Source organism: Leptonychotes weddellii, chromosome 7, assembly GCF_054177405.1.
Source record: "Leptonychotes weddellii isolate Sample4059 chromosome 7, ASM5417740v2, whole genome shotgun sequence".
Classification (NCBI taxonomy): domain Eukaryota; kingdom Metazoa; phylum Chordata; class Mammalia; order Carnivora; family Phocidae; genus Leptonychotes; species Leptonychotes weddellii.
In genome coordinates, this window is record NC_138375.1 from 134,652,175 (window position 1) to 134,669,530 (window position 17,356).

At 61.3% G+C, this 17,356-nt stretch overlaps 1 protein-coding gene across 1 annotated transcript in view; it reads right to left on the reverse strand.

Annotated features, from left to right (window-relative positions):
- The window catches only part of OBSCN (obscurin, cytoskeletal calmodulin and titin-interacting RhoGEF), a 28,009-nt gene extending 10,837 nt beyond the window's left edge, over nucleotides 1–17,172 (reverse strand). Inside the window, exons 1-16 of the mRNA XM_081825632.1 lie at nucleotides 16,837–17,172; nucleotides 16,662–16,744; nucleotides 16,320–16,493; nucleotides 15,849–16,005; nucleotides 15,441–15,557; nucleotides 15,198–15,362; nucleotides 14,602–14,760; nucleotides 14,315–14,492; nucleotides 13,804–13,917; nucleotides 11,287–11,454; nucleotides 11,004–11,106; nucleotides 10,627–10,756; nucleotides 9,567–9,675; nucleotides 6,493–6,535; nucleotides 2,208–3,346; nucleotides 298–488 (exon numbers count right to left, since the gene is read on the reverse strand). Of these exons, the coding sequence (XP_081681758.1) occupies nucleotides 298–488; nucleotides 2,208–3,346; nucleotides 6,493–6,535; nucleotides 9,567–9,675; nucleotides 10,627–10,756; nucleotides 11,004–11,106; nucleotides 11,287–11,454; nucleotides 13,804–13,917; nucleotides 14,315–14,492; nucleotides 14,602–14,760; nucleotides 15,198–15,362; nucleotides 15,441–15,557; nucleotides 15,849–16,005; nucleotides 16,320–16,493; nucleotides 16,662–16,744; nucleotides 16,837–17,157 (3,351 nt within the window). The 5' untranslated portion in view covers nucleotides 17,158–17,172. The remainder of the gene's footprint in view (nucleotides 1–297; nucleotides 489–2,207; nucleotides 3,347–6,492; nucleotides 6,536–9,566; nucleotides 9,676–10,626; nucleotides 10,757–11,003; nucleotides 11,107–11,286; nucleotides 11,455–13,803; nucleotides 13,918–14,314; nucleotides 14,493–14,601; nucleotides 14,761–15,197; nucleotides 15,363–15,440; nucleotides 15,558–15,848; nucleotides 16,006–16,319; nucleotides 16,494–16,661; nucleotides 16,745–16,836) is intronic.
- Nucleotides 17,173–17,356: the final 184 nt, after the last annotated feature.

The following is a 17,356-nucleotide window of genomic DNA, read 5'->3' on the forward strand; positions in this document are numbered from 1 at the left end:
CCCCTCCTCCTCCCTCCTCCTTCTCCTCCTCACTTACCCAGGAGTATAGGTTCCCCAGGCTTTCTGCCCAGGACTGACCACCAAAGTCTCTGGCTCCCAGGACAAATGTACTGGGGAAGAACCTCCCAGCACCCACTCCCCTGCCTAGTTTCATAGATGGGGAGACTGAGGCTGAGTGCATGGAGCCATTGGAATGTCACGGTCCCTAGGGCTCTGCCCATTCGCCCACACAGGATGGATACCTGGGGTGGCCAAGCTTGGGGCCAGCACAGGGGGGACTCTGAGAGCAGGTGGCACTGGGTGGTCAGCCTGAGGTCGCTGGGCCTCACCAGATGCATCTGCATCTTCCATGCCTGGGAGTTGGGGGCCAGCGTCCTGGAGTTTGGGTGGCCCCCCAGGGCCAGTGCTGGGGCCAGCGTGGGCCCCCGTGGAGGGTCCTGGAGCCTTGGTGCACACCGTGACCTCCTGGTCTGCCGGCTCCAGGGCAACTGCGGGATGGACAGCAGCATCTGTGAGAGAGGCAGGTCAGTGTGTAGGGGTGAAAGGTGGCCTGGGCCCCAGAAGAAGGCTCCAGAAACCTAGTCACAGGCCTCAGAGGCCCATGTGTGGGCTCTCTGCCCCCAGCTCCCAGGACGTTTTCCTCTTCTACCTAGAGGTAACTTGGTAGAGCCACCCCACAGCCTCACACATGCCCAGGGATGCCCACCACTCCATTCCCAGCAGTGCCCTTCCCACCTGCCTGCCCCACCCACCCACTCAAGGCAGTGAACTCAGGGCCTTCAGGAGCATGCGGGCTCCTCTGGGGACAGGTGGGCATGGATACCTACCCTCTGTCCTGGTCTGTCCTCAGTCTCAGGTCATCCCACCCCTTCACCCTGGGACTGGCTTCCCCCCACCCCATGGCCCACTCCAGACCCCAAGGTACTGGGCCACCCAGGCCAGGGTGGACCCAGCCCCACACTCTAGGGAGGCCTGGGGACAGCCTGATGCTGTCAGGGACCAGGGGCTCCTTCCTGCCCACCCAGGCCACCGCACCCTCACTGGCTCCTACCCCAGCTTCCCACACAGCCCCCAAGGGAACCCTCCAACTACCCCATGTGTGGGCTCTCTGCCCCCAGCTCCCAGGACGTTTTCCTCTTCTACCTAGAGGTAACTTGGTAGAGCCACCCCACAGCCTCACACATGCCCAGGGATGCCCACCACTCCATTCCCAGCAGGTGCCCCTGCCTGGAGCTCTCCCCTGCCCCAGACCCTCTCTCTTGCCGATCTTCTGTATCCTCGGGCCCTCCAGAACAGAGAGACAACTGGGCAGTGTGCTGTCTGTTTGCCCTCTATGACACTGGGGAACCCATCCTGTCCTTACCCAGTCCAAAGACATCAGCACGCCTCTGATGCAAACACCCTCTGTGTCAATCTCGCCAACAGCCCCCATTGCACAGCAGGCTGGGAACGACCACTATGGGCCATCCTGATCCCAGTATATGCACCTGTGACCAGCCACACAGCCCATGTGAGCAAGCTAAACCTGTGAGCTCTCACGCCTCCATCCAGGGAAACCAAGAATGGGCCAGAACCCACAGGCTAATGCCAGGTGCCGACCCAGGGTCCTCCCCCACAAGACGCCGGAGCCACCAGACAGAGAGGCAAGGGAGCAGAACAGAAGCAGTGCAGAGAACCAGTTTATTATCACTGGGGGTCACTGATGGGCCACTTCCCATGCACAGACCCTGGTTCACCCTGCAGAGAGGCCCAAGAGTTCCTGCAGGGCTAGGCCCTGCACAGACCTCCAGGAGGCCAAGAGAAATGTTCATAGTGAAGATGTAGCTGGGGAGCCCCCCAGTGAGAGAAAGACTGGGACCCCAGCCCGGAGCAGGCAGGGCCCATCTGGCAGCCTGGCCTCATGAACGTGGCAGGACAGATGCAGAGTCCCTGACCTGCATCTAGAGACCTGAGCCCAGAGCTGCAGTCTGTGAGTCCCTCCGGCCTTCTGTAGTTTCTGAGACGCCAGGTCTGGGCACAGTGCCTTCAGCCGGACCAGGCCCCATGAGGTAGCAAGTGCCTGGGGACAGAGGGGCGAGCAGGCTCCAGCCCTGAGTTCTTGGAGAGTTAGAGAGAGGGTCAGAGCACACATGTGTCCATGGAGCGCTGGTTTCCTCCATGAAGCCACAGGGCCCGGCAGCCAGGCACCTGCTGCTCACAGCCTTAGCCCTGGGAGGGGCCAGGGGCCTTGTCCCCATCCGGGCAGATGTGCAGGGTGACGGTCTCACCCACCGTCCCAAAGCTGACCGTCTGGGTGTTAACCTCCGTTTTGAAGCTGCTCTGGCCACTGTCTGCAGACCTCTGGACCTGGATGCAGAAGGACGGCTTCCAGGACGCAGCACCCCCAGCCCGGGCTTCCTGCATACAGAAGGAGACTCCTGCGGGGCCGAGGACCTGAGGGCCCAAGGGAGACGCCTCCCGGCGACTGAAAAAGCTAGGTGGGTTCCGAGGGCCCAGGGGACGCCCCACATTGAGCAGGACAGGCTGCCCCACCATGGGCTCATTGATCTCTCTCTGGAGCACAGAGACCTCGCAGGGTGGGTCGTCAGAAGTGCTGGGCACAGGGCCATGGCAGCCGAAGGTCTCCCCCTCCCGGGGCACGTAATCCTCCAGATCAGCCAGCGTCAGCACTCGGCCATCATGTGTGAGGATCTTGGGGTCATGGCCCCAAAGGCTGTTGGTGCCCAGGGGCTCCTCCGTCAGGAGGGCATCTCCTCCCTCCACCTCCTCCACCTCCTCCATGGGGGTTTCCTCTTCAGCCCCCTGGGGAGGGAACGGCTCACAGGTCTCCTCTGGCCCCGTGTCCATGCAGAAGATGAGAGGCTCTCCAGTGCTGACCAGTGCCCTGCCCTGGGCCTGGGGCTCCTGGGCCAGTAGGTTGTTGTTGGAGTTGTTTGCATTGGGGTCTCCTATGGGGGTCCCACCAGGCAGCGTGAAGAGAAGCCCTGCAGAGCTGTCAGGTGCCTCTCCGGCAGGGGATGCACCCCTGGAGCCCGTCTTCTCCACCCTGACTTCAATGGTCTCCTCAACCTCTACCCACTTGGGCTGGGGCCTTGTGCCCTGGGGCAGGCCCGGCGTGTGGGACTCGGGCTCCGTCACATACAGCGTGGGTACAGTAGGTCTCCAGCCTGGCTCCACCTCAGGCCTGTGGGGCTGGCTGGCCCCCAGTGAGTACAGCACCTCAGGGGCCAACTGGCCTGGCCTGGGCGGGCTGGCAGTGCGGCGGGAAGGCGAGCGGGAGGGGGACTTGTTCGGGGACCGGCGCCGGCCACGAGGGCTCTTCACCACGGTGGTGATGGTCTCCTCTCTGCAGGGAGAGGGCCAAGAGGAAATGTGCACAGAGACCTGTACTCTTGCCCGCTGCCCGCGCCATCAGCACATGCGGGGGCCACGTGAGTGATCAGGTTAGTGTAGCGAGCAATTGGTGACACTGCATAAACAAATTCCTACATGTGTGCTTGAGCGCGCCCTCTGAAACCTCTAGCCAGAGAACCAATGGAACAAAGCACAAAGCCTCATCTGGCCAACTCAGGCTCTAGCACACAGATCTCAAAACAAGAGTTGAGGCAACAGGGGAGGCCCACGCCTCATCACAGTGCACCTCCAAACCCAAGACCAAGTCTGGTTCACAATGTCTCCACGTGTGTCTCTTCTCCGTTTATGGCCACCTTCTTTTGGAGACGCCAATGCTCGTTGCAGAGCTAATGGACAAGGATGCAGGGACACAGCCATGTGGCCTTCCTTGTCTATCCCATGAGTGCTTTGTGCTTTGTATCATGGGGGATGACCCCAGTGAGCTCTCAGAGGGCAGGAGCCTCAATGGTCCTCAGCTGGAGATAGGTTGGCAGCTGATGCTAGGTCCAGGAGGGTTGTCAGAGTGCTGATCTGCTGCCTGTGCTCCTGATCTGTTCATCTGGGGGCGTGAAGCCCAGCAAGAACACCCGGCTCTGAGCGTGGCTTGGCCGTCATGGGCTGTGTGACATCAGACAAGCACTTCCTCTTCCTGGGCCCCTTCCGCCTAAATGGGAGTGGGCAGGAAGGAAAGAGGAGGCAGAACGCAAGGCCAGTTGCATGTGAGTAAACATCAGGTACTGGCCAGGGACTTTGCAGCAGCCCTGGGGGATGGGTCTGACCTCCTTTTGCAAGTGTGGACCACGAGGCTGAGAAGGCTGCACACATGCCCAGGGCCATGATTCAGAAGTCCACCAGTCACCCCCAGGACCCCCTGCCACCCTGTGCCCCTGACCTTGGTGGGTGCTGGGGGTACAATGAGTATCAGGCAGTATCAGGGAGCAGGGATGTGCTAAACACACAGACCCTGGGGAACTCACAACTCTCCTGGGCCCTGGGACCTGCATTTTCTCTTGGGCTCAGGCACGCATGTGGTGACAGCTCAATGCTGTCGTCACCTGCCTGCTATGACTAAGGCAGGCTCGTGCTCTCTCTCTCTCTCCCTCTCATTCAGCTTTTATCCAACTTAGGGCTCCACCCAGGAGCATATACTTCCATGGATGGGCCCAGAAATGTGTGCTACAGCACAGCAATTATAGGCCCTGCCTCCTCAGCCCTCAGCAGGTAAGAAGGAAATACTACACCCCACTCAACTGACGGGGGAACTGAGGCTTGTGAGGCGTGGCCTAATAAAAAATCACAGGACTGCCTTCCTGCCTCATGCCCAGGCTCGGGAGCACTAGGCTTGTCCCTGGGTCGGAACTTGCTCAAACATCATGGGAACTTGGGCCAGGCCCATCTGCTGGCCTCATGCCTCTTCAGTTCGCCAAGGCAGGACAGTCAGTCATGTGGGTACTGGGGTCATGCCTCCTAAATGCCTCCCTGTGTTGAGCTCATTACTGCCCCCATGAAGGCATGTGGGCATCCTGCACTGGGGCTCCCAGGACAGCAGGTGGGACTGCCAGGTGGTAGGGGTCTCTCTCCAAGCCCTTTTTCCTCCCCGTGTACCCTGAGTCCCCACTCTGTGGTGTGCCCTTGGGAGAGATGCCTGGCACAATTCCTCCAGCTGAGTTCCTCCAGCAACACAGGGTGTGTGTTGCTACCTCCCTAAGCCTGGAATAGATTGGACTTCAGGATGCCCCTTGAGTCCCCTAGTCCGGCTGCCCCAGGTGCGAGTCCTCTCTGAAGTCTTACTGATGAGGCAGCCTGGCCCTGTCTCTGTTTCTCCATTTTGTCATCTGTAAGATGTAAATAATAGAAATGCTCCCTTCATAGACGAAATGTAGAGTTAATCTGTGTATAGCTCTGGCACAACTGCATGCCTCCAGGGATGCTTACTACTGCCCCATGTACTGCCCCATGTGGGCAGCAATGTGCCTTGGGGGAGGACGGAGGAAATTGAGGAAGGGTTAATCCAGGATCTGACCAAATGTCTGGCGATAGGATTCTCCAAAACTTGGCCAACTGCGGGCCCCTTTAGGAGGTCATAGGCCCATGAGGAACCAACAGGAGCTTCGCAGTCATCTGGTCTTAGACCAGTCTTTCTTGCCTCCTGGCTTCCACAAACTTTTACACAATCTCCGCCTGCAGACACCTCCTACTGGATCATCCAGGTGAAAACCAACTCTGCCTTCTGTGGGCTTACTCAGCTCCAGACCTCTTGTGTTATTGTTATTATTTTTTAAAGATTTTATTTATTTATTTGAGACAGAGAGAATGAGATACAGAGAGCATGAGAGGGAGGAGGGTCAGAGGGAGAAGCAGACTCCCTGCCGAGCAGGGAGCCCGATGCAGGACTCGATCCCGGGACTCCAGGATCATGACCTGAGCCGAAGGCAGTTGCTTAACCAACTGAGCCACCCAGGCGCCCCCTCTTGTGTTATTTAATTAGCAACAACCCCAGCCTTGAAGGCACCTAATAAAAAGGGGACAATGGGCGTGGCACCGGGGAAATGGGTTACCTGCTGGCTTTCAATCATGAACCATCCTGCACACATTTTAAATACTCGGTAGCCACTTGTGGCTAGTGGCTGTTCTTGTAGTGGGCATCATAAAGATAGAATATTTCCAATATGACAGAAATCTCTGTTGGGCAAAAATGCCCTAGATCCTAGGGTTTGAGGGATAGAATATTCCCTCTAGCCCACTGTGGGAAGCAGCTCTTGGTCCCAGCTCCAAATTAACTGATGTGATTCTGGGTCCAAGCCCTGAGTGAGCTGCTGTGAAGTATGCAGAGTAAGTCTACCCTGTGGAGGCACTGGAGTATAGAGGCCCTGGAAGAGAGAGCTGTGAAGTGTGAAGGTAGCCAAGGCCCCAGGGGAAGGTTGGTCCCCTCGGTGGCATCTGCAAAGTCCTGGCAGTCTGCATGGTGAGCAAAGGCCATGTGGGCAGGCAGTTAAGACAAGCAGGTGGACAGGCCACACGGACAAGGTCCACGTGGGTTAGTGGGCATGCAGGGGGCACTGCAGTCAGGAGGAAGTTTAGGAACACGCCTGCACTTACATGATGACGGTTTTCTTGGGGACTTTAGTCTCCTGCTCAGTGACTACAAAGAAAACAGTCGGAATAGCGAGGGTTACAGATCAGCCAGCGCTCGGGTGCTGAGCCATTTGAGTGGCATGGCAGTATAGTAACCTGCTCGGCTTCAGAGCTCTGTATCCAAGCCCTGCCTGATCTGCCTGTCTCACGTTGGAGCCTCAGTTCTGTCATCTTTAACACGGAGATGACAGTGCCTGCTCTGAGTGGCTGGGGGATGAGCAAGTGCGACCTCAGTGTGTCCCATATGAGGAAATGAGGGTCTTGCAGTGACTGCAGCAAGAGTAGGGGCCCCGTCTAGGCTGCCCATGCAGCAATCCCAGCTCCTTCTTCAGCCCATGTGCCCAGGGAGCCCTGTGAATTTGTCAAACCTGAGGTCCCACTTCTCAGACAGAAACTGAAGGCTAGGGGTGGGGGGAAGGAAAGGCTCATGTGAACCAAACTGGGACTGGGATGGCTGGTGCCTATTGTATAAAAAATCCTAAAGACTAAAGGCATCTCTCCAGGGGAAAGGGACAGTGGAGTCCTAGAGATGGCACATCTGAGCTCTGTACCACGAGGCCATGGAAATCCCATCAGGAGCAACCAGAGACACCTGGACAGGGTCCTGAGCTCCAAATGAGCAGGGAAACCTAGGTCTCTCCATAGAAGCTCCCCATAAACTCAACTGCCTTGATTGCCCTAGCTTTCCATCTCCTTGGAGTCAACAGATGGAGGACTTGAGTCCCAGAGACAGGACAGGACTCGTCTGGGACCAGGCAGCACCTGTTCTCACCCATCCTGAGGCCTCTTCCTCTATAGCTTCTGGGCAGGGCCAGGCTTACCATTGAGATGCCCCTCTCAGCCACATCTTGCTGCACAACAGGCAGTCCAGCACATACCAGTACCCTCAGATCTCAACAGTCCCTCTTGCCATCCTGGGGACAAAGCTGAGTGGGATGCTCAGAAAAGTCAGGTGGCAAGGCTTGCAGCACACACCACTCTGGCTTCCGGTGTGTGGGTTTTAGGCTTTGCTGCAGTGCCATATAGAGAAAGGATTTCCCTTAGATAACCAAGAGTATTTTAAACTTGTCTCTGATTGGGTGCATGTAAATTAAAGGTACCAGCTGTGTCTGTATGGCCCTTGAGAGCCTCCTTTGTGTATGTGTGTGCATGTATGCATGTATGTGCACACACATATGCATGTATGTGCATGTGTGTGTTTGTGTCCGCTGCCTCCTGGAGAGGGTAGACCCCTGGGAGAGAGAATGGGAGCCAGCCAAAAGGCCTTGTGTGTTTGGGTTAAGTTGGGTCCAGAGCGAGCCAGCCTGTTTGCCGCCTGCAGTCCACATCCTGCATGCAGAGTAGTGGGAAAGCCCAGAGCTCCTTCCCTCACCCTCCCCTGATTGGAGTCCTGTCCTGCTGCTCTGAAGAGTGGTGGTCAGGGAATGTCTTGGCTGCTACATTCCTGGTGCCTTTGTTCCTGACCTGACCTGCCACCTGACGGGCTCTAAGCCCTGGTGAATACTGGCAGCCATCAGAGGGGTGCAGCCATGCGAAGCAGGGCTCCTGGCCCAGTGCAGTTCCAAAAGCGAGGGGGCAGCACCCACCCCACAAGGCCGGCTGGGGCTGTTCTGGCTGTGGAGCCACCAGGTTAAAGATGAAGCGGCAGGATAGGGTTAGGAAGCAGGAGGCGGCGGGCTCCAACTCCTGGGTCTGTGAGGACTGGCTTTCTTGGATGTGAGGTGCCATGTTCCTGGTTTCAGAAGGCTGCCCTTCTTCCAGACTTCACAGCCATGACACGTTGACAGAAAGTGACCCATCATGACAATGAAATGAATGCCTCTGTAGGACACGCTTGTCTCCAGCCCAAGAAGGAGTGCTGAAGTCCTTGCTCAGCACCTCCCCAACATAAGACGCCATATGGCAGGAAGTGCAGGTGCCTGCAGACACCACAGGGCCCTCTGGGGGGGGGCAGGAACATGGACCCCTGCCCACTCTGTGATGGCTGTGGAAGGCATCAAGGCTGTGAGGTCGAGCTCCAGATGCCAAGCAGGCTGACTCTGGGAGGGTCCAGACAGATAGAGGCCCCTGGACGTTGGGCCCCATCCAGGATGGACGGGATCCATTAGCCCAAGGCGTCACAGAAGCCAACACTCAGGACTTGGGAGGACATGTATTCCAACCCGACCTACTGTGAGAGCTACAGCTCCACCAGGTGTTGATCCAGCCTCTGCCTGCATACCTCTAGGGACAGGAGGCTCATCAACTGACAAGGTAGCCCCTTCTAGGTGGGGCAACCCAGACTGGAAGAAGCTGTCCCTGGACCTGCAGCCTGCCCTGCAGGCACCATAAGCCTGCTCTCTGAGCAGGCCCAGGACAGATGCCAGCTTCCTCCCTTCCCATCCTGGCCATTCTTAGGCTGTGCACAGCTGGAACCGTGGACGCAGATGTGAGTAGAGGCATGAGATATCCTACTGCCCACCCTTCACCTCCCACCCAGGTGGACATCCCCCCTTGGTGAGACCCATCCCAGGACCCCAGACACCACACCAGGCCAGGCTAGGGAGGCAAAGCCACGGCATTCTGACTTTTCCATGAACAGCTCAACCCAGTGTGGAGGTACCAGGTCCCTGGCATCACTCCCTCTCCTGGGAGCCAAGGTGGGACCCAGCAGCTGGTGCTCTGCACTCAGCATGCCTCCCACAGAGCCGTCCTCCCCAACGTTCCTGCTGCCTATTACGACGTCTTGCTGGCCACTACCCAGCAGCCTACTGGGCCCAGGCCTTGCCTCTCTACATACTCATTACTGCCCCAGAAATGGTAAGCAAGATGCAGGACCCCAGGGCTGCCCTCCAGCCTTGCCAAAGCTCTGGGCTCAAGGCTCACCTCACGCTGCCCCAGTAGGGGACTGGGAACCAGCCCCTGACCCATGGCCCCTGCATCTCCATCTCTCCCAGCCAGACCCCTTCCTCAGCCCTCACTGCCCCTCCTCCAGGAAGCACACCCTGACTGGAAAGGCTGCTGGTTTCCCCCCAACCTGGCCCCACAGTAGCACTTACCTTCCATGGCTGCAAGCTGCTCCCTGTGAAGCTGTTCCCGGGCCCGCACAGCAGGGCTCTGCATGCACAGCTCTGCCCCGCCCCTCGCAGAGCCCAGCCGGTTCACCAACTGCAGGGCGGATGGCAGAGCCCGCTTAGAGCCAGTGGCTCCCTTGGGACCATCGAGGCCATCTTTAACATGGAGGGCCCTCCCTGGCTGTGTCCCAGAGCCACAGAGCCCGCCACAGAAGAAAGGTGCCCACACAGACCCAGCACAGCCCAGGGGTTTCCTAGCTTGTGGGGGGGGACACCATCTGCACAGTTCAGTGTGGTGGCCATGTGGGCCCCGAACACTGAGAACAGAACCAAATTCTTATCTAGAGTTAAATAACTGATTTCAACTCAAATTGCACGTGTGGCTAGTAGTAACAGAATCAGACAGTGTGGGTCCAGAGCTAACTCTGGTGTGTGTGCCTCCCCAGGAGCTGCCGGGGTGGCAGGCCCCACCTAGCCCAACCCAGGGTACCAGCAGCAACCACACAGAGGAGGCTGGCAGCCAGGAAGAGCCACAGCCTACACAACACCTTCCGCAGACCACCACCGGCCCTGCAGGTGGACAGGTGGCTTTGGTACAGAGGATGCCACACAGAGCTCCCACCCAGGTCCCTGTCCTTGCCATAGACACTGGGTGATGGGCTGGGGGTCCCAACCTCATTACGGGGATACTGGATGATGGTGGGCCAGGGGTCCCTCCTTCACTGGGGACACTGGGAGATGGTAGGTCTGGGGTCCCTCCTTCATCAGGGAGCCTGGATGATGGTTGGTCTGGGGACCCTCCTTCATCAGGGAGCCTGGGTGATGGTCTGGGGTTCCTCCCTCATCAGGGACACTGGGTGATGGTAGGTCTGGGGTGCCTCCCTCATCAGGGACACTGGGTGATGGTGGGCCAGGTGTCCCCTCCCTCATCATGGTTCAGGGACACTGGGTGATGGTGGGCCAGATGTCCCCTCCCTCATCATGGTTCAGGGACCCTGGGTGATGGTGGGCCCCGAGGTAGGTCCCCTGTGCCTGCCCACCTCACCTCGCACTCATAATGGCCCAGGTCGTCCTTGCTGGCTGTCAGGATCTCCAGCACCAGCAGACCGCTGCGGGGCTCACTCAGGGTTCGGTACTTGCTGCTGGGCGTTATCAGGGCCCCGTCCTTGTACCACCTGCAGCCAACCCCAGGGGGTGAGGAGGGCCTCCCCAGGTTCCTCCACTCGAGACTCTCCTCTCGCCCACCCTGCAGGATCGGGCTTCCATCCAGAACCCACGTACTTCTGACGCCACCCACCCAGCCTCCAGTGGGTGTTGCCCCCCCTACAGCGGGAGCCATGTTTAGAATCTGCCCACCCCCCAAGCAGCAAGCATGCCGCCTACCTCCCCTCCTGTGCCCCGGGTGCAAGCTGCCCAGCCCACCTGATCTGAGGGTGTGGGGCACCTTCGATGGTGCAGGTGACCTGCGCATCCTCTCCCTCCACAAAAGGAACCGCCCGGACCTTTTTCACAAATCGTGGGGGTACTGTGGGGCCACAGAGCAGGGTAAGAGAAAGAGACACACAGAGAGACACCATGATGGAGCAGGACCCTACCCCCACTCATGAGTGCCCCAGACGTCACCGGCAGCCCACCCCATGGGGCCACTGAGGTGGAGTGGCGTCTGGATGCTTCCTACTCCAGGCTCCCTCCCAGAGCGGCTCACCTTGCACCAGGATCTTGCCCAGCGTGCTTGTGTTGCCGGCGGCACTAGCTGCAAAGCACATGTACTGGCCCGAGTCCACACCAGTCAGGTTGTCCAGGATGAGGGCACATGAGCCGTCGGGGTCTTCAATGAGGATGTGGTGCGGATCCACCTCCACTGGCTTCCCATCTGCAAAGGAAGGCAGCGCTGTCACGGAGGGCACCCTGCCAGGGACAGGAGGCTGGCCTGCCTGGGGGGTGGTGGGGGGCCACCCCTGGAGCACAGACCCCTGGTGGGGAGCCCGGCTGGTCACGCTGACCCAGAGTCCTGTCCCCTTCCCCAGATCCCTGTGCCCACCGTGTGGCCTCGGAAAGTCGGCTCATAGCGGGGTTCCTGCATGGCGTGCCACCTGAGGCCATGCCCAGAGGGATGCTCTGAATCCACGGTGGGGCCCCATGGCATGGGGCGTGCTCCTCATCCTGGCAGATCGCAGCCTCTGGGGGCTCCCTGTGGGCTCTCCCACCATGACGCTGCTTTGGGTCACAGCGGCTCTTGGCCGTGTGAGCCGCCTGCATTGAGACGGCATGTGTCAGCATCTGCTGACCCTCACACTTCCTCCTGTCCACCCCTCGGGAGGGCAGTTTGGTCACCGGACACACAGCTGTCCCCAGACACAAGTTTTTCCCTCCAGGGTGCTGACAGCATTAAAGGGGCAGAGATCCCCCCACCCGACCACTCCAGGGTGAGATGCGTTCTCCTTTCCCCTTGGATACAGACATGGCCCGGCCAGCTCGCCTTACTGGGGGCAGCCTGACCAGAAGCAGGGTGGTCCCAGGGGCTTGTTCTTGCTTCCACGCAACTTTCTGAACCGCCCTGTCCCTCTGGATTGGCCGTCCCAGGCACAGGTCTGGCCATGAGGGGATCGTGGGATGGGCAGTTGCACTCCCAGGTTCTGTGTAAGGGGTCGGGGGGAGCAGCTGGGAGAGACCTCCCAGACCCCAGGACGTGGGGGCAGTGGGGCCTCCTTCCAGAAGAAGACCCCAGGGCAGAGGAGGGGGCTCTCCCAAACTGCCACCGGGAACCAGCTGCTGCGTCCACCGGCTCCGGCCTGTGGCTCTGACCGTGGGACCCAGGGAAGGCCCAGCAACACCCCCAGGTTTCCTCAGCAGCCCTGTCCTTAACCAGGAGGGACACAAATGCCCCCAGGGCCTGACCACTCTGGAATGGCTCCTTCAAGACCAGGGCTGGATTCGGGTATTCGGGCTGCACTGGAGCCTTGGAGACTGACCTGCCAGCCCAGGCCAGCCCAAGTGACCCCCAGTAAAAGAGTCTTGGTTTACCTGGGGGCCTTGGACCCCATCTGTCGTGATATATATAGGTTTGGGGCTTAAGGCCACGTGGCAGCGGCTTGACCTCTGCAGGGTCTGTGACAGACCTGAGCTGTGCCTGCCTGAGTGACCACCCAACAGGTGCCCTGGACACAAGGCTCAGATCAGTGTCCCCGGGGGGCTGGACTGTGCTACTATACGTCCACATGGGAGAGACATGAGATCTGCAGGACTCCACTGGAAGGGAGGGCGGGGGGACACCAGGACCCTGCCTGGACACCCAGATGGAACCCTCCCCACGCGCCTCTTCCCGCTCTGCAATAAGCCAGACCCTGAGTGCACACTCTGCTGAGTTCTGTGAGTCCTTCTAGCGATTCACTGAACCCACAGCTGGTCGTGGGACCCCCAAACCGGGTGTCAGAACTGGGGGTGGTCCAGGGGACCCCCGAACGGCAGCCAGTGTCAGAACTGGGGGTGGTCCTGGGGACCCCCAAACAGCAGCTGGTGTCAGAACTGGGGGTGGTCCTGGGGACCCTGACCGGCAGTTGTGTCAGAAGCAAGGATGGTCCTGGGAACCCCAAAACGGCAGTTGGTGTCAGAACTGGGGGTGGCCCTGGGAACCCCCAAACGGCAGCTGGTGTCAGAACTGGGGACCCCTGAACTTTGTGGCTCCCATCACATCCAGAGCCAAACCTGAGACCCTACGACAGGGCGGGCCTCAGAGTCCATCCTGCCCTCTCCTGGCCACCTGGCTGGCCCCCCAGAGCTCCTGCACATCTGCCAGAGAGACCTGCCAGCTAACCCTCCATCCTCATTTCTCTGGCCGGCCACACCACCTCCCCACTTTGTTTGTCCACTGGTTTGCCATCAGTCTAGCCCCCTACACGGCCAGCACCCTTGGGCAGGGCCTATTTGCCGCTGCGTCCCCGATACCTGGAACAGGGTGCTAGCCCTTGGTGCAAACTCGTCAAACAAGACAGCCAAGGAACGAGATCTGGAGCGGGTAGGGTCACTGAGTCTGAACCACGGGGGCACACCCTCTGCTCTGAACCACCTCGTCTAGCCTTGCTCCCAGCCAAGCTGGCTGAGTCAGCCACTGGAAGAGGACACCTGTCCCTCGCGCCCCCCGAGGGCCCCCGACCAGGCCCAATTCCCTCTGGAAGGCTCTTGCAGGTGCAGCGTCCACATCTCTCTGTCTGCAGCAGCCTACCTTTGTACCAGCTGACAATGGGCTTGGGGGTGCCCGTCACACGGCAGGCCAGCTTCACGGTCTCGCCCAGCTCTGCTGTGCAGTCCGCCAGCTCCTCTTCGAAATCTGGGGGATCTGGGCGCACACACGCACAGACTCTGAGCTCCTGGTGGGTGGGATGGTGGTGCCCCCATGTCCTTGGTCAGAAGCCCCAGCGTCCAGGGGTATGGTTGTTACGGACACTGCCCCTTTCGACCTTCCATCCAGGGGGCCCTTCCCGTCCCTAACACAATCTGGGCACCTGTCCTGTGCTGGGGGGCCCCTGTGTGAACCCTGAAGCTTCCCTGCACTCAGGTCAAGGTCAGCCCTACACCCCAGCTCAGGCTCACGAAAGGCTGAGCTGACTGTGCCCCAGATGGAGCCTATCCTTCGTGCCTCCCACAACCGGGGCAGGGGGCTGAGGCTCGGGGGGGCCAGAAAGGCTCAGGTGCTGAGTGTGATCTCCCCGCCTGCCAGAGGCAGGAGCACTCACGCCACACGGGCAGGGCCAGGCGCTGCTGGATGCCGCAGATCTCCTTCACCCACGAGTTCTTGGTGATGACCGTGCGCGCTTGCAGCAGGTACTTGCGCACCGAGTCCTCCCGCTCGTGCCAGATCTCGAAGGCACGGTCGTCACCCTCCACCTGGTCGTTCAGGTCGATGCTGCTCAGCTGTGGGTGGCGGGGAATGCAGGCTGACTGACTCAACACAGGCTTCTGCTGGCCCGCCCCCTGCCCCCAGGCTCCCGCGGCGCCCGCGGCGCCCGCGGCGCCCGCGCACCTTCATCATGTTCCGGAAGACGTAACTGAAGGTGTCGGTGCGGGAATCCCTTTTGGTCTTGCAAACAACCAGGTGGTGGCGGAACAGGAAAACGTGGCGGTGATGGCCCTTCCAGGGCATCCGCGCGCCCGGCGCCCCCTCCCACACGATGAAGTGGCCCTGCAGGGAGCAGTCAGCGCGCAGTTAGCCCGCAGCTCGCCCCCGCAGTCCGCCCTGAGCCCCCTCAGTCAGCCCGGAGCCCCCGCAGTCCGCCCGCAGCCCCCTCAGTCCGCCCGGAGCCCCCCGCAGTCCGCCCGGAGCCCCCACAGTCAGCCCCAAGCCCCCGCAGTCAGCCCAAGCCCCCGCAGTCAGCCCAAGCCCCGGTAGTCCCGCAGTCCGCCCGGAGCCTGCCCCCGCAGTCCGCCTGGAGGCCCCCCAGTCCGCCCGCAGCCCCCCCAGTCCGCCCGCAGTCCGCCCGCAGTCCACCCGCAGCCACCGCAGTCAGCCCGGAGCCCCCCGCAGTCCGCCCGGAGGCCCCCGCAGTCCGCCCGAAGCCCAGGCGCCCCCCCGCCCCCCGCGGCCCTGCGCAGGCGCCCCGCCCACGTCCCCGTCCCGACCTGGCGGATGGGCTCGCCCAGGGCCTCCAGGGTGCCCGGGTAGTTCTCCATGAGCGACACGTGCAGCTGGTTCTCGGCGCGCTGCGGCAGGGCGGACACGAGCGCGTAGGCCTGCTCCAGCAGCGCACAATTCTGCCGGTTCCTCGCCTTGTTGCGGATCAGCTCCTGGGGGGCACAGCGTCAGGCCGCGTTCCCAGCCGCTGCGCGACGAGGCCGGGGAGGGGGCCCGGCGCGCACCCCTACCTTGAGCAGGGCCTGGTACTGCTGGACGCGCTGCACTGGCCGCTCCAGGAAGTGCTGCAGGGGCGGTGGGGGCGGCTGCGACGGGTCCGCTGCGGACAGCACCTCCTCCGTGTATTTCTGTGGGAGCCGCGGGGCGGGGTTGGGGACACGCCGGCAGAGGTGGAGAGCGGGGGGCTGGGGCATCGGGGTGCGCGCGCGGACTCACACGCACACGCGCGCACCGCCGTCCTCCCCCGCCAGCCGCACCCTGCCCCGCTGCACACACGCGCGTACACACACGCACGCGCGCGCACCGCCCTCCTCCCCAGCCAGCCGCACCCCTGCCCCGCTGTCACCATCTGAAGGGGAGCACGGGGCTCCGGGGGCTCTGCTTTCTCAGTGAGCCGAGGGGCGCGGGCTGGGGTGCACCTTGTAGAAGTCCTGCACAGCCGTGCTGACCACCGCGGACTCGGCCTGCACGCGGCCCACCAGGAACTCCAGGTACTTCTCAAAGGCCTCCTGGTTCTTGATGAAGCACATGGCCACATCGTCGTCTGTGTCACAGGTCTGCAGCTCCCGTTGGAAGCTGCAGGAGAGGGCACGGTGGGCAGGCGCGGGTGAGGCCTCAGGTCTGGGACGGAGCAGGCTACCCCCCAGGGCTGGGCTGCGTGGCTACTTGCAACGGAGTGCGCTGAGCTTCGGGGGCTGCGGGTGTGCGGGGGGTGGGGGAGCATGCGCGTCTGTGTGCCTGCATGCAAGGACGTGCACGGGTTCATGCAGCCGTGCGTGCGTCGGTGCGTGTGCCATGCCCACACGTGCCACAGGTGCAGGAGCGTGCGTGTGCATGCGGGCGTGCACGCGTGTGGGCGTGCATGTGCGCATACCCGAGGGCCAGCCCACCTGCTGTGGAAGTGGCTGATGTCCTGCACGTTGCGGAAGATGACTGCCTTCTGGCTGGCCACGGCCGTGGGCACATGGGGGCATCGCTCCAGGTGCTGAATGTGGTGGTCCTGCAGGAACTGCAGCTTGCCCACAAAGGCCTGCTCGGAGCTCAGCAGCTCCTGGATGATGGAGCTGGGAGGGGATGAGGTGAGGAGAGACCCAAGGGCTAGTGACGCCCCCGCACAGCCCGCCCCCGGTTGTCAGAAAGAGCCTGGTAAAGTGGTGGAGGGAGGCACCCCCACGACCGTCCCGCCCCCGCCACCACAAAGCCCCTCACGCCCCCGCCTGCCGGACCCTCACCTCAGCCTTGTCTTGTATTCATCCTCAGACACGGTCTCCCCCGGGAACTCGGGGGTCTCCGTGGGCCCCCACTCGGGTGACAGCTGGTGAGAAAATGGGGGAGGGTGGCAGGTGGCCTCGGCTCTGGCCTCACAGGGGACGACAATCCCAGAACCCCATCCCAGCCATCCAGTACCTTGAGCCGCTTGTCCAGGTAGGCAGGGGACACCCAGCCTTGCCTCGAGGGGCTGGACTTGGTGGGCTTGGTGCGCACAAGCCAGCGCAGTGGGTGGGCCGAGTCCAACACCTCCACATACTGGCCCTCCCGCAGTGAGATGGCGTCCTGCTCGGCCCCCAGGGGCAGGTAGTCAGCTGTGACCACGTAGATATCGAAGATCTGGGGGCATGATGCTGACTCAGACTGGGGTGGGGGGCCAGCCTGATCCACGGAGGCACCAACAACCTCCAAAGACCCCAGAGGAGCGGGGGACCCGGACGGGGGGCCAACCTGACCCATGGAGGCCCCAACAGCCCCCAAAGACCTCAGAGGGGCGGGGGAGCTGGACAGGAGCCAGCCAGGCCTCCCAAAGCCCCAACAGTCCCCAAAGACCCCAGAGGGGTGGGGGACCTGGACAGGAGCCAGCCTGACCTCCCAAAGCCCCAACAGCTCCCAAAGAGCTCAGAGGGGCGGGGGACCCGGACGGGGGGCCAGCCCG